Genomic DNA, 17,576 nt, shown 5'->3' on the forward strand with positions numbered 1-17,576 from the left:
TATACACATCTCAGTTCCTTTCGTGATTAGTAGCACTTTTCTTATTTTTTTTTAAAAAAAATGCTAATTCAGCTTATATAAGAAAAGTGTTACTAACAGCTAAGACGCAGACCTATTTGTTCCGAGTGAGGCTATTTCGTCCTATCTCGTTACCAGTATCGTAACCTGTAGCCCTTCTCTAGAAAACCTGATTTTTCCTGGGGGAAAATACACACAAGCGCTCCGTGAAAAGGAGTATCCCGACCAAACTCACCCAAACAGTTTTTGCAAACTTTGAAATTTAAACGTCGCGAATGCTTCAGAAATAAGCACGGAATCTCAAGTATGGTTTGAATGTGTTAAGTTGATTTCAGCGAGTACGTGGTATGAACCAGGTAGCACGAAAGTTTCAACGTAATGTTAAAAGAAGAAAAACGATCTTCACTCTTGATCATGTTTACATTCTAATTTATATTTCATGCGTTACTTGTTTACAAATTTAAAATGAAAAGATAGTATAAAAGGAAAGCATCTTAGGTTACTTTAAATATGATTTAATAGTCACGTCACGATTATATAAGGATGTTCATGTGCATCCAACCTTAGTCTCGCATTGTCAGGAATATGCAGTCCAGAGCAGAGGAGATAAAATAGTTGATTGTTAGATAAATGTACGGAGGTGAAGTGTGATTACTTTAGCATCATTCCCCGCTGTCACTATTCACCAGACTTGGAACTCAGCCAGGAAGCGATGGCTTTTCCTGTTGGCTCCGTTTAAAGCTGTTTTCTAATAGTAGTCCTAATGGCTGTTGTTATTTCACTGTTGCAGCAGTTGTATAGCTGCTCAACGTCAAGAGTTCGACATGCATCTTTCCAAATGGCTGCAGTTACTGTTACATTTTTAGTAGAGGGAATAGAAAATCAAACTTGGATGTTTATATCGTGGTGGTCATTAAGCTATTAAAACATGTCATTCGTAAATATCCTTGAAGGAGAAACAATTTCGCAGAAATTAGCAGTTTAATATTATGGTGCTTCTATGTAGATACGTAGTAGGTAATGGCACGTAATGCTTAATTCGAATATTTTAAAAAATAATCTATCCATTCTTTTAAAACTCAGTGCTTTCATTCAAAGGAACAAATATATGTGTGAGAATGAAACATGATTTGCTTATTAGCATTTGGAAAATTTTAGGCCGATATCCTACGATGATGTAATACATTCTAAAGGAATCGGGTGGAAACTACTGGTGAAGATCAAAGATTTGATGGGGTATAATGGTAGGAAATAAGAGAAAACCGAGAAAATATAATACAGTATCCACCACAAGATATCTTAGCCGAAGATCGAATTCACGAGCACGGTTCCAACAATCTCACCAAGCCAATAACAGGCGTCAGTATCGGGAGATACCTTGATTTTGTTCCGTTAGCTTTTTTGCCCATCATTTTATCCCCCCTTTTTTTTTCAAAATATAATGAAGTATCATTATCATAAAGGATAATTCAAAATTACTTTCCCTATTCTTATACATAAAAATAAATGAATGTATGTATGTATGTATGTATGTATGTATGTATGTATGTATGTATGTATGTATGTATGTATGTATGTATGTATGTATGTATGTATGTATGTATGTATGTATGTATGTATGTATGTATGTATGTATGTATGTATGTATGTATGTATGTATGTATGTATGTATGTATGTATGTATGTATGTATGTATGTATGTATGTATGTATGTATGTATGTATGTATGTATGTATGTATGTATGTATGTATGTATGTATGTATGTATGTATGTATGTATGTATGTATGTATGTATGTATGTATGTATGTATGTATGTATGTATGTATGTATGTATGTATGTATGTATGTATGTATGTATGTATGTATGTATGTATGTATGTATGTATGTATGTATGTATGTATGTATGTATGTATGTATGTATGTATGTATGTATGTATGTATGTATGTATGTATGTATGTATGTATGTATGTATGTATGTATGTATGTATGTATGTATGTATGTATGTATGTATGTATGTATGTATGTATGTATGTATGTATGTATGTATGTATGTATGTATGTATGTATGTATGTATGTATGTATGTATGTATGTATGTATGTATGTATGTATGTATGTATGTATGTATGTATGTATGTATGTATGTATGTATGTATGTATGTATGTATGTATGTATGTATGTATGTATGTATGTATGTATGTATGTATGTATGTATGTATGTATGTATGTATGTATGTATGTATGTATGTATGTATGTATGTATGTATGTATGTATGTATGTATGTATGTATGTATGTATGTATGTATGTATGTATGTATGTATGTATGTATGTATGTATGTATGTATGTATGTATGTATGTATGTATGTATGTATGTATGTATGTATGTATGTATGTATGTATGTATGTATGTATGTATGTATGTATGTATGTATGTATGTATGTATGTATGTATGTATGTATGTATGTATGTATGTATGTATGTATGTATGTATGTATGTATGTATGTATGTATGTATGTATGTATGTATGTATGTATGTATGTATGTATGTATGTATGTATGTATGTATGTATGTATGTATGTATGTATGTATGTATGTATGTATGTATGTATGTATGTATGTATGTATGTATGTATGTATGTATGTATGTATGTATGTATGTATGTATGTATGTATGTATGTATGTATGTATGTATGTATGTATGTATGTATGTATGTATGTATGTATGTATGTATGTATGTATGTATGTATGTATGTATGTATGTATGTATGTATGTATGTATGTATGTATGTATGTATGTATGTATGTATGTATGTATGTATGTATGTATGTATGTATGTATGTATGTATGTATGTATGTATGTATGTATGTATGTATGTATGTATGTATGTATGTATGTATGTATGTATGTATGTATGTATGTATGTATGTATGTATGTATGTATGTATGTATGTATGTATGTATGTATGTATGTATGTATGTATGTATGTATGTATGTATGTATGTATGTATGTATGTATGTATGTATGTATGTATGTATGTATGTATGTATGTATGTATGTATGTATGTATGTATGTATGTATGTATGTATGTATGTATGTATGTATGTATGTATGTATGTATGTATGTATGTATGTATGTATGTATGTATGTATGTATGTATGTATGTATGTATGTATCCGTCCGGTATACGAATCTAGCATTGTTGACTTAGCATACTTTAAACTAATTTCATCAGAGAAACCGTAGGCTGTGTAGAAATTTTTGGTTGCGTATCCTAAGGAGGAAAGGAGGGGGCTTCAAAGAGGAAGAGGTAAATTACGATTTGTGTAGAAAACAGAGTATCTCACGAATTTCTCATATTAGGAAACTGAAACTCGATATGTAAACTCGTTCCTGAAAAGAAGTCGACCTACGCATTTGACTTACAATCTGAAAAAAAAAATACTGTGGAAATAAGATACCCCTAGGAGGTGGGAGGGGTGGCATGTACAAATAATCGAAAACGACCAATATTAGTATCGAATCTATAGTTTTCGGGGTCTCTGAGAAAAGTAGTGACACATGGGGGGTGAGAGGTAAAAAGTAAAATATTCAAATAACCGGGATTCGTGTCGAATCCATAGTTTTCAAAGTCTCTGAGCTGATTAGTGACAAACAATCTCAGTGACATTTAAGCCCAAGTTTAGTCAAGAACATGCATAACAACTGGCCCGAAAATTTATAGAGGCAATGCGGAATGAGTTGTTGGTAATAATTTATTTTGGTCAATCTTTACTTTTGACGGACAATGTCGAAGGTGTTATTTGTTACTTATTCTACTCAATTCCGTATTTTCTGACAGGACCAACGGCTCGCCAAAGACTGTTCGTTATTTATTCTACTGAGACTTTATTTGCAAATATTGTGCATAAACATTATTATTCCCGTGTGAAGCCGAACACTTCCAGTAGTCATTCAGTGTTAGCTGAAAATATCCGGTCTTTGCATGGGAAGAAACGGTTAATGGAAAATATTTGGAAGGTATATATTCAACCCAGTTTCCACCCTTTCGAATTTGTATTTGAATCGAAGCGATAAAAATCTAACCCGAACGCAAGTACTATATTTTAAAAAATAAATTTCAAACGGTACAGCCGTTATTCGTTTTGAAAATTTTTGAACTCCCCTTCCCTCTTAGGATACATATTGTGAAGTGGAATGATTAGGGGATGGAAGTTGATGAAATGATTTTTTTTTCTGGTATCGCGGACAAAATGCCCATCAAATACACACAATATTACACTTCGCGCATATACGAATGAAGAACTGGGTGGCACAGTTGAAACGGCGATTTCTCAATAGATAATGCTGCATGCAAGTGCAGGAAGGCCGAAAATAGTGGCTGTACAGACACGAAAACGTGGATGAAATTGATTACATTATTCTTGAAACTCACAGAATCTCAGCAAATCGTATGGAAGAGATGGTTGGCATTTTTCGGAAACATGCCTGTAGCATAATTCATAACATGTATTCATAACCCGTCGTATCTTGCCTGGCCATACGCAAGCTCGCGACAAAATGAGTTCCCAAAATCTGTCAGCAGAACAAAAGCGTGAAAGAGTGAGAGCATTACGGGACGTCGTCTTTCATTTTGACTACAATACCGATGACTCTCTGTCACGAATAGTAACCATGGACGAAACATGTTTGCACCAATACGATCCTGAAACGAAACAATAGTCAGTGTAGTGGCGAGACTCAGATTCCTCTCACCCCAAGAAGTTCAAGAGATAGAAATCGGCTGGGAAAGTATTTGTAACATTCTTCTAGGATAAGGATGAAGTAGTACTCATAAACGTTGCCTACCCAAGTGTCAGAAATTTAATGAAGAATATTAATCTACATTACTCACCAAAACTGAAAAACAAATTGAAAATGCAATGGGAGGAAAATTGAAAAAAAGAATCCTGTCCATCGAGCACTGCAAACACAACTGACATTACATGATCTAAGGTTTCAGTGTCTAGATCCTCCTCTTTATTCGCCAGATCTAGCTTCGTCAAACTTATTACTTGTTCCCCAAATTCAAAGTACACCATTTTGGATTTGATACGAAGGAGGGTAGTGGTATAGAACAGTGGTGGGAGAAAGAGTCTTCAGAATTTTTGTTAACCGGTCTGCAAAAAATTAGAGCACCGTGTAGGGAAGCTTAATGAACTTGAGGGAGAGAGCGCTTGGAAGAATAACTGTAAAATTTCATCATTCCACGTGCATTCCTTCTGGATTGGCTACGAACTTTTTCAGCAGTCCCTCATATTATATAGCGTGGGGCTCAGTAGTAGAGTACTCACCTCTTGTGCAAAGGATCCCTAGTTCGATCTCAAACTATGTAAGTTTGTGTTAGACGGTATCATGTACGTAGGTTTTCTCGGCGATTTTTCTTTTCTCCCTTAACTTAACCTAAGTCGAGTCGAAAATCGAAAATTAAAACTGCTTTTTACGTGATTAAATCTTAAACAAGTGAAGGCCAGCGATTCAAAAAGCCACCCCAGCTAACTGCGAAAAAATTTTAGAAGTAGAAAAGGTGACTCTTTTGTGTACGAAAATCTGATGACAGACAAGCATACACGGACAGGACAGTCAGATATATAATATACACCATTCTTTTATGTATTAGTAAGGATATGTGTAAATCTGTTTATTGTAATAATACACATAACTTAATATATTTCTTAAAAAATGTCTTTTCAGTGGTATCGAACATAAAAATGAAGTATTGTCCTGTAACCAGTTGACAGAGGAGAGTGTCTCTGAAGCACCTCCACAGGAACCACCGGCCCCGGCTCCAGTATCACTTCCAGCTCCAGGTTTTGTTCCAATTCCAGCTCCTGAACCACCGACAGTCATTGTGCAGCCACACTTCCCACGACCACAAGCAGCAACTGCGAAAATTTTCGCTCCGCGTACGGAGGAAATGAACAAAGGATTTCTCATGTTCTCAGATGATGAATCAGGGTTGACAGGTAAATTTATCTATTTTTATCTATCTACGCTGCGCTTAAGATTTATTTGTAGTGATTCGTTTGATAGTCAATGTACGATTGTATACGTATGTTAAATTAAATATTATCCAAGTATACGTATTATAGAGAGTTACACATACATATTGTAGAAAGCTTTCAATATATACAGAATTATATTTTTTGAGTACATGATTTAGGCTCTAAGGGAGACTTTAGTAAAGTAAGAAATAAGGTTTCAGTTGATTTCACATTAGGTATAAATTCTCAATATCGAAGTTATCCTTTAAGAAAAAGCTTTTTAAGTTACGTACATGTCCCAGAATAGTTACACTCAGGCATTTTAGGGCTTTCAAAGTTCCTACCTCTTTCTTGAATAAAATATTGTCCATTCTTGGAAAGAGCCCAATTTCTTCAGAAAAAGGAAATTTTTGATAGAAGAGAAAGAGCTATGAAATAAGGTACTGGTGCTAAACCAAAAATTTCCTTAGCTCTTCTTTCCTGAGGAAGTCAGGCAAGACTCACGGGCACATAAGAAAATTTGTCTACAATGAGAAAGTAATAATAATAATAATAATAATAATAATCATCATCATCCATTTCCGTATGTATTCTTCAGTATATCAAATATAAGCAGCCGCTCATGTTTCCTGCTTTAATCAATTACTTAATTATGAATATAAATTAACATAAAATAACTATCCTCAACTAAAAATTACTTGATTCCATGTCCGTGAATATCCTACTGCTTTTCAGCTCAAGTTATGACTTTGGATTATGTTCAGTAATTTGTTAGTACTTCGTTAAAACTCCCTAAATGTATTGAATACAAATCTGAATTTATTATTAACATTGGATCAGTGGTTACGGTCTTTGGTGATAATTATGGTAAATGAAATATTCTTAAATTCAGGAAACTTAATTGAATTTTTGTTCTAGTGATTCACAAAAAAACAAAAATGCGGAGAAAGCAACGCGAGTGTTCACTCATCTTGTTAGCTATTTCCCATCTATTATTTAATGATAAGCAATAGGAGTACACCCCACTAATTTTCTTTCACTTATATACTTAGTATAAAATAAAAGTAACTACTGTATATACATGGTGGATGTCACTACTAATAGCACTCTAAATTTTAAACATTTAAATATACGAACAACTGGCGTGCATATGTAGCATATTTCTCCTTTCTTAAAACTACTTTTTTTTTAAAAAAAAAAAAAACGTTTTTATGAAATTACACTTAAATCTATCAACTTGTATGAAAATAATTGGCAAAACAAATTTATTATAAAGTATGCACATAAAAAATTCCCACTTGTTGTTAAAAAAAAATCTGTAATTAGTGTGCAACGTATATTATTCTAAGCATTGTACTGATTTCCAAGGAAGAAAGAAAGAAAGAAGAAGAAGAAAATTATACCTTTATCCGATTTGTGAGGAAATTAACGAAAGTAAGTTGTATATGATAGATAATAGATCTTTCAGTCAGGTGATTTGTTTTGATCATTGAACAGATGGAGCAAAGCTCTAATAACGTCACATGGTTATAAAGAAACAACACTTCAGTTGTGCCATGTGTGTTGTAAGCTGCCAACTGTAGAGCAATACACTCACTTATTGCTGTTGTTAATAATAATAATAGTTACGTAAGATAGGCAAGAACTGCAGTTAAAGAGAATGAAATAGAACAGAATTGAAGGAACATTAAACTAATATTAATAGCCAGTAACATAATATTAGTAAAATTCGATTTTGATACCATAATACATCTACAATTATTCATGAGGTATTACAACGGAGAAGAAAGAAAAAGCCGAACTGTTAGTATGCCGTATTATGCTTTCATTTCAATCAATTAATCGAAGGTTTAAACTATAAAGTCTACTTAAATACCAAAGTGATGACGATCTGATGTTTCGACAATTCGTTGGGCTGTCAAAAGTTCTGAAGTAAATTTTGGGAGTTCCATATTTCTATCTTTATGTTGTACTATAAGTTATTGAACTCCTATCTTTGACTATTTTTCTCTGAGAAATTAAGAAATTATACTCTCCATTCACCTTTTAATTTTCGGTTTGTCAAATACTTAAAGAGAAGAGAAAATATTATTATTATTATTATTATTATTATTATTATTATTATTATTATTATTATTATTATTATTATTATTATTATTTAACGTTTGATAGCTCCGCACTACAAAATTTTATTTTCATTTATTATTATTATTTATGAAATTTCCCAAAATGTTTATACAAAATAAATTTGTGGAATATGTAAATATCAGTTATAGTAGATATTGTGTTACCGCTTGGTATAGAAATTCTGTATGAGTGTATGGTACCCATACAATCTAATACGATAAATGTGATTCATTCTCTGCATAAAATCACGCTGGAAAGTGATATTCTAGTGATGTAATTTGTTTTGTTTTGTCAACTTTGACTAGTTTTGATGAATAAATTATTGAATTTTGGTATAGCTTTTCAGTGCATTTAAATAAATATGAGTAATTTCCACAAAGCCGGAATCTATTCTTTCACTCTATATTCTAATATACAGTACTTTGTACAAACGTGTTCAAATTATTAGACTCAACATTCAGTTTCTGACTATTTTACTGTTACAATATTACGTGAGAAAATACGTTCGAACTTAATCTAAATTACTACTTTGTAACTCTGTCCTAATTTCTTGTGGGTGTGGCATATGCTTTTCAATATCAATAAAACAAATGCTTACGTAACATTCAAATATAATTACTATAAAGTGTGTATATCCAAATTGGAAACAAAAAATGAAATTAAATACCTACAAGAAAATTATCTCTCACACAAAGATTAATATTTCTTATGAAATCCCTTATTCTTTATTAAGTCTTTTATCCTTTGTGGTATCCTATGTACGAGTTTAGCACATTTTGCCTTCAATTCAGCATCGTGATATCACAAATTGATGATCTCCTTGATCAATTGAAGTTTGGTACTAATCTGCTTCTTCTCTAGCTTTTCGTTCATGAAGCTCCAAAAGTTTTCAATCGGGTTCATATCAGGACTAGTGCCTGACCACGGAAGGACACTAATTTCGTTGTCCTCGAAGAATTTTGTTACAGCTTTGGCCCGGTGGCATGGGTCTCCATCATGCATAAAGATGAATTGTACGTCATCAAACCAGAGTGCAGTCTGGGAAAGCAGTTCTTCTTGAAGAACTTGTAGGTATTAGTCGTGCTTCATTGTCCTCTCTACTATATACAGTCATCCAGGCCCGAAGACAGAGATCACACCCCAGACCATGACTGAAGTAGGATGCTTCACGGGTTATTAAAGACATTCCAACTTGAATTCCTCCCAGGTCAACGTCGCACATATTGTGAACATTTATCAGACAGATATATGATTCATCACTGAAACACACTATTCTCCAATCGTCAGCAGTCCAATATTCTAGACCTCGTGCCCATTCTAGGCGCTTCTTTGCCATGATTGGGGTAGACTCTAATTTTTGTTTTCTGTCTTGACCGTGTGCTTTTATTCCCTCGGCACAAAGAATCCTTCGAACACTTTCAAGCCAAATGTCTGCGCCATACTCAGCCATTTTTATGCTTAAGTCTATTAGAAGTTGCGTTTCTGTTTCCCAGAGCCAATCTTTTTAGTTTTCTGATACCTCTTAGCTATAGCTTTGGTTTTCACCCACACTTTCCAACCCTATTTTTGGCTCTTGTTCATTTCAATAGAGATTCTACTCACAGATTTTTGTTCTATCCCAACTCTACTAGCAATGTATTGCGGTGTATATCTTATTTCCACCTGAAGTATTTTGTTAACTTCCATTTTACGCGGAGAAAGGTCTTTTGCTTTTCTCATTATGCTGCAATTACAGGACTACACAGAATAAAAGATAGATACACGAAACATATCACGATCATTTTAAACTGGCCCATTCGAACTGTTGAACGTTTTGAATGTCGTTAACTTCTTACGACATCAACCACAACACTTCACACTGTAACTTGTTGATAGGAATCACAATAGCTATCTACAACTGAAACACCACTTTCGGAATCCCCATCCCCTTCACTAATACCATCTGCTGTTCAACGGTAATATCACCACTTCAACTGTACAGTAAACAAATGAAGGATCCTATATTGGTGATTTAACCATTAAATTAAATGTTCTAGAACTCTGAAATTAGGACTCCTACATCAATTTTGTATTTTTCGAGCCTGAGTCTAATAATTTCAACGTCTGTATTGCGTCAGGGAAGAAATTACAAGATGAATCAGCTATGATGTGAATACAAGAATAAGTCATAAGTCCTGCAACTTTCTGGTATATAATATACTTGTATTTGTAACAGTCAATGAAAGCAAGTGAACATTAAATGTATAACCCCTCCTATTGGACTGCCTGCAGTCATCTTCCTGCCCTTTCTTAATTCAGCTATTTGTTCTTAGAGGTAAAGAAGTTAGTCACTGCTGTTTGCACCTCCTACTGGTTGGTAAAGTATCGTTATTTTAGGGAGTACGCCATGTATCGAAACAGGTAGTAATCCAAAGAGGTAATGTTAGGATTATATACCTTGTGTGCTATCAGTTAGATGCATCAAGTTCCCGAAATGTTTTGTTGCGTTTTTCGACCTGAGTGTAGTTTTGCGTTACCCCATTGCAGCAGGACGTACTTCCGGTCAACAATGCAAGATATTTTTGGCATCGTGTAGCGTACATCCGCTCCAACTGTTCGGAATAAAGGTTGGCATTGATGTTATGACCGTTAGGAATGAAGTCGAAGTGAATTCCCTCTTATAATTCGATACACGCGTAGCACGACTTTATCCTCGAAACTGCCCTAGAAGTTAGCCCTTGCTTCGGAGAAAGAACTGCTTTACGTTGCATGTGGCAATCCATTTCAGGAATCGCACATCAGGCGGATTTTGCATCAGTTGTGGGTACACATCCACTCTCTCTTGGTGGCACAATGCGGAAGCTCCTTGATACTTTTCTCGATTTTGTGAGAGTACAGTGGACTGGAACATGCCGAGTTCGTTTGACAATTGTCGTATGCTGTGGATGAATTTTCCACAGTGGCGTATCGAATAACCTCAGAATCTGTTACCCTGGGGTGGCCGGATCTTGACTGATCTCCGACATTTTTGTACAAGCTGCACGAAATTTCTGGAACCAACGAGTTGCTATGCTTCACTGCACCTTCCTCCTTTAGTATGACAAATGTATTGGAATTCTCCACAGCGTTATGGCCGAGTTAGAACTCAAACAGTGACAGCTCACTCATCAAACGCTGGTCACTCACCGTCACTGCCACTAAAAGCTGGCCGAAGAAACTGACGAATGGCGGCTTTGTTAAATAGTCCGCATGCCTTACTACCTCTTGGATCAGTTTAACCTTGTAGTTACGGTCGATCACGGCATATACACACGCCTGGTGTTTTGGTTTGTAGAAATATTGTAAGATTTATGACTTATCTTTATGCTATGTGTTTTGTGTTGTCTAATTACTATGGCTTTACATAGACACTCTATATACTGTTTGATAATACATTTTTTTCTCGTAATTTTTCAGTTCTAAAAGAAGAACCAGAAGATTTGACCCATCTCGCACCAACAGCTGGTGACGTGTGCGTACCTCTTGATGCTCCTCCATTCCTTTCTGACGTCTTCGATGATATCATTTTATCAGAGCACTACTGCCCATTGTCTACTGAACTTGGTGGCCTTGCAGATGAGCTAAACCCGTTGAATGATTCCAATTCGAGCTCCAGCTCAGGGATCAGTTCAACCAAGGACAATGAACGTTTCTACATATACAGGGATGATTCGTCATCCAATGGCTCCCCGAGTGATCTCAATGGCTCGTCGACATTGTTGTCGCCAGTCTCCGCAAAAGTAAGTTTTTCATTACTGTTCTTTCCTTTTTCAGAGAAGGTAATCGGAGTTATAAAACTTGTCAACTGATTTCTTTTAATGATAAATTTTAGTTTTCTACATTTTCTATCACTCATTAAAAGTTTGTATCAAATAGATTTCATTATGAACACAAAGTGCAGACCAAACTACGTAAATATGTACATACAGCTACATGAAAGCTGCAACAACCACCTGTTTTGTAATTTGTAGAGAATACGTGATAGTATTAAAATCAGTGTGTCCAATTGGATTATTACTTTAATCCGTTGCTCTGTATGTAGCTTCTTAAAGAGCACTAATGATTCTCTTCGAATTTGTTGACGAAGATTATTCCATTTTAGGAAGTTAGCTTTCCAGAATTAATATACTCAAAACGATTTATATTGTGGGTGTAAGTGGAAGTCATATTGCTTATATGGAGGGCATATGTAAGCAAAATTAGAAATTAAGTTACATAGCAAATGTACAATCACGAGGAATATCATAGAAACTTGTACAAGTAACTAACAATCATACGGGCCTTTGAGATGGGTTTCCAACATCCGTGCAGGTGAATGAGACATTTTTATTACCTGTATTGGGAAGGTCTCAGATATCGGAAAGTTAATGTCTTTAACAGTTCAAAGCAAGCTTCCTTCCGCTTACGTCCGCCATCTTGAATACAACACATATATGGAAGTTTCAACATCCATATGAGTCATAGTGATTTTTATTCTATGTATCAAATATATTCTATGTATATTATATGTCTTATATTCAACGGTAGCTGTTGTTGGTAGCATAACCAATTGCATCAAAATATTCCCATCAATCATTGATTTATCATTGTAATTTCATTAATACATATCATTAATCTTCCTTAATATCATCACAGTATCCCTACATTACTTAAATTCCATTTTCATTACATTTACAACTAATTCCATAACTCTTCTAATAACATCTTATAATTATGTATTTCGGTTCTTACTGCTTCATATAAGATAGATATCTACATACACATAAGTGCGAATACGTTGATACCAAAATATCAGAGAGATTGTTAGTAAAAATGTAATTAAAAGAAATTGTTTTACTGTATCATTGCTTATAACTTGTTCATAATTTTATAGAAATAATACACAAAGCTTATATGCAGCGTTCCTACAAATTTGAAAGTCAGGGAAATTGAAGATGATCAGGCAGTGTCAGGGAAAACCGATTGAAAGTAAGGGGAAAATTTGAAGTTTCGTTGGTTGTTTCTATTTTGGTAAGTGGAGAGCACTTAAAAATGGGAAAAATATCTTTTATGTAACTCCAAAAATTATCTGCCCACGATACTAGTAGAAACCACTGATTTAATATATCAAGTCCCTCAAGTGATTACACCTTGTGAGTGTGTGGATGCTGACCAAGCGGTACCTAAGCTGAACCTAACATTGCTTCCACTTACTTACGCAGATCCTTTCTTTTCATACTTTTCTATCCAAACTCTTCCGTACTTCAGTTTTTCTTTATTTGTTTTTAGTTTTATCATACTTAAGTAACAGTAAACTCTGCCATTAAGTACTTAAAGCACATTGAATGCCTTTTTTTTCCCCTTCAAATGAAGCGGGCAAAGGCGAAATTATTTGGGCTCTTCAGCTTGTGTGTAGAAGAATGTCATTCAATTTGTACAACAACATAAATTCAGTGTTTAAGATTATGTTTCTCGATAGTCACATTGTTAAAGTGTTCACTCTTGGACCGGACAAAGCTTCGTATCTACTTTTTATGAATTGGGACTATTTTTTTAAGAGCAGTTACTAGACCGCTTGAAAGCTTGCAAGTCCTTTGATAAGGTTTTACCGCGGTGGCTCAGTGGTAGAACGTTCACCTGTGGTGCATGGGGTCCCTGGATCGATCCAGCTCGCGCCAAGGAACTGTAGTGGACAAACACTGTGTGTGTGGTTTCCTCGGGATTCTCTCGTTTCCTCCCACTTTCTTCATTCCTAGCCTCGCAGGTATAATCGTGGGACGTAAAACTCAAAGATTTCATTTCATTTCGATAAGGTTTTAAGTAAAGTGATTCAGTAGGGGCAAAAAAAATAATCAAAAAGCTGTTACGCGTTATGTAACCAGTGTGTTCCTGACGAAAAGCTCGACAGAAACACTGTTAAACGAGTTTCTGAAAGGAATTTACTAAGGTTGTCCAAGTACATGAGGAGAAATAAAGATAGGATAGAATTTCTTGTTTTACCTTAATATTTCCTAATGTGTTTGGACAACCGTGTGGAAAGTCATAGTTGATCTTTTATGATATAACTTCATCAAGTACGAAAATTGGCATTACGCATTAGTCAAACTTAATACGACGCTATTAAGAACTCTAAATAGAACACAGTAACTCTTTGGGGTGTAGGTTAGTATTTGGTCAGTCTTGCGTTAATCTTGTTTCTAATTATAGTTGTATTAGTTTTAATTCAGATAAACTGCTGTTTTTCATTTCTATATGAAAGTTTTGGTCATATTTGTATGTATTTTATGTAGAGATATATAAACGTGTTTGAAGACGTTGTGGAATCTTTAAAAAATAAAAACCAATATATATGAAAATAAAACCGAAATCAGTACAAAAAAACATGCTGAACAGAAATTGTCAGATTGGTGAGGAAAGGTTGGCTGTAGAGGAGGAGGAGGAGGCCGATTTCACAAGAATTTCATGTGATGATGAAATTCTTTTTAATTATTATTATACATGTATTTCACATAGTGAAATTTAAATAAATTTAATTTGAATTTGTTATTCTAGAGTCCAAGTGGACATAGTATGACATCACTAAACAGTCCCAGTGGATCAACAGGCGAAGATGACCATATGGGACAATATACACCTCTCAGCATGAACTCTCCCAGTGACAAGAGTGTAACAGACGAAGAAGACCTCACGACGAGGGCACCGTATATACCGATGGGAGAGGATTTGCCATTGCTGATCTCAACTGATTTAATGTGGGGGCCAAATGGAAATGAACAGAAAGCAAACGGAAAAAACTGGCAAGTATTTATTACTCTAGTTTAGTGTAAGTATATGTCAACTAACGTAAGAACTGAAATTGTCGGTAAATGTCAAATGAAAATCTAAATCAGTAGACTATTTCGATTATGCCTTAGCCCCTATGATTCACACCAAACAAGAAATATTCATTCAATCCTTGTTTGTGCAGATTCTAATAAGAAGAAAACAACTTTCCCCTGTTTTCAGTACTTGTGTTTCTGTAAGTAGTGTAGACAGTATTTCTAGAAGGCATCGTTAAGAAATAAAGATAGAGAAAAGTTTTCAAAATTCCTTGCAAAATTTCATATTTGTTTCTCAACTATGTTAATTCTAAAACCAAGTCCAGCTCAAAATTACTTTACCTCGTTTGTCGATGATGGCACACTAGAGCCTTTCTATTTCAACTATGCTCCTTCTGGTGTTGCTGTCGATATGTGTTTTCCCGTTCCTCCCTCAAAAGAGGAAGGACAAGTTGCTGCGGCCGAGATCTTTCAATTGTTGGATGCAGAAGCGTTGCCACAATGAATTATTTTACGGTCTTCGCTGTGCTCTGTCTTGTTAGCCATTCTAAGTAGCCTACGGACAAATTGGCAACACAGCTGAGGTAATTCACTTCTTTTCCCTAAGCAAAGGGAGGGTTTTCCTCCGTCAGAGTGTGGCGGGGATGGGGCCAAAGTATATTTCGCATATTTTTCGAGGGCACACCTGAGATATATAAGCTCTAGTTTCACACTATTCAACGTTCTGTGTTTATTTTTTCATTCTGTGTTTATTTTCTAAGATGAGTAATGATTGAAAATCTAAATATGTACATGGCGGATGTAAAATCCCATTCCAGAACATTTAAATCAAAACAAATATTGCTCGTATTTAATATTGAAACCAGTTTAATTTGATCAAGTGTTGCGGAGATAGAGGGAAGATCATAAGTATTGAATGAAGTGCTTTCTGCAAAGGCATTCATAGACTAATGCTTTGTAGCATATTAAAAGATGTTATTTTAAAAAATAAAGAAATAAAGAAAGCAGTATGTATTTAGATGTGTCACTACTATAGAAGTAGGTCTAGGTTGTATTATTCTCACAGGACTCCCAACGACGAAATGAGCTAAAATTGAAACTAGAATAAGCTATAAGATTCGTAGCGGAAGTATTCCTCATTCTTCATTTTTGAAACGAATGGTTATATTATATTTTATATATACCTCATTTCTCAAAAACTAAGTAAGAGATGCTAACACTAAAATTGAAATCTCGAGAGTGAGAAATTAAATTGTCCGTGTTCTTTGCGATGTTGAATGTATATTTACAGTATTTTTAGTTCGTTCAAGTTACTAAATTATTGAGAACAATATTTATTTTTCTTTAAAAATATTTCTAATATAAATTTGTTTTACAGGTCTAGTTCGGTGCCTACGAAACCAGATTTAAATTCAAGTTTAGCTCAACTGCTCAAATCTAATATGCTTCCTCGACCTGCCTCCAAATCCCAACGTCTCTCAACGGAAATTCGGCCACCAGAAGCAAAGCGTGTGAAAATAAGCGATCATGGAGGAGGACTTGTAGATCCGAGTGAAGTTTTGGGTCAGATATATTCCAAGAAAGGTAAAGTTGTTAGCTTCGATAGATTTCATCTGAATTTTTAGTGCTCAGTATCAAATTTAACAATCGTACATATAAAATTGTGCTAAGCCTATGTTACTAGAGTCTTACACATTTTCATGACCTAAAATCTCCGGTATTGTTGTTCCTTCACAAAATTATACATGTTGAAGTACGTAGTAATTACACTGTTCACCATGCTATTTATTGATCAATCTAAAAAATTGCTTTGAAGCAAAGTGATGTATTTGCTTTTGCCGTTAAGCAAATTTTGTTTATGAAGACTTCATTTAGAGTTTCTAAGTCAAAATGGTTATACCTTTAATTTGTTATATTAATATATACACAACATGTAACCATTCTGTTGTAAAGCTTGAAATCTTTTATTTATTTATTACGTTGCTACTAGTGTAATATGTGTATAATTCACAGTGCAATAAAGTTCGATTAAGCGATAACATGCAACATGAAAATATAATGAAACCATGGGCAAAATATGTTCATATGAGGTACAGGTATCATCTTACCAAACATTAGAAAGATTACTAGTCAGCTACCTCAGATCTTCACAAGAACTTAAGATGAAATCATACAAATCTTGCTTTTCACCCAGAACTTGGGAAGCTGCAAGAAATGTACTTCTTGGATATTTTATAAGGGTATGTTACAAGCTGAGTAGTAATCTTTTTGAAGTTTGACGAGTTGATGTCTAAAAGCACTGCCTTATGTCCATATCTTTCACATCATTTTTAATTTTTCACGTTGCAAGTTATGGCTCAAATCAAGCTTTATTTTAAAAAATAACACAATATTCGTAACCCTTAATATTATTAAATCTTGTGATGAACCACAGTGAAAAAGAAATGTCTGTGTACGAGTAGCTAATGCGTATTATATGGTTTAGGATATTATTTGGTCTACGTATATGTAAGATGTTATTTCCTAGCTAGCATATTTCAATGACTAGGTTCAGTACCAATAACTCAAGAAGAAAAC

At 34.3% G+C, this 17,576-nt stretch overlaps 1 protein-coding gene across 5 annotated transcripts in view; it reads left to right on the plus strand.

Moving 5' to 3' along the window:
• The window catches only part of LOC145664358 (protein similar-like), a 422,904-nt gene that overhangs the window by 364,196 nt on the left and 41,132 nt on the right, over positions 1–17,576 (plus strand). For all 5 annotated transcript variants that reach the window (XM_081730989.1, XM_081730988.1, XM_081730991.1 and 2 more), the window contains exons 8-11: positions 5,768–6,039; positions 11,620–11,942; positions 14,734–14,978; positions 16,378–16,583. In XM_081730989.1, the coding sequence (XP_081587115.1) occupies positions 5,768–6,039; positions 11,620–11,942; positions 14,734–14,978; positions 16,378–16,583 (1,046 nt within the window). The remainder of the gene's footprint in view (positions 1–5,767; positions 6,040–11,619; positions 11,943–14,733; positions 14,979–16,377; positions 16,584–17,576) is intronic.

This window comes from Thermobia domestica, chromosome 11 (assembly GCF_964235325.1).
Source record: "Thermobia domestica chromosome 11, izTheDome1.hap1.1, whole genome shotgun sequence".
Lineage (NCBI taxonomy): Eukaryota > Metazoa > Arthropoda > Insecta > Zygentoma > Lepismatidae > Thermobia > Thermobia domestica.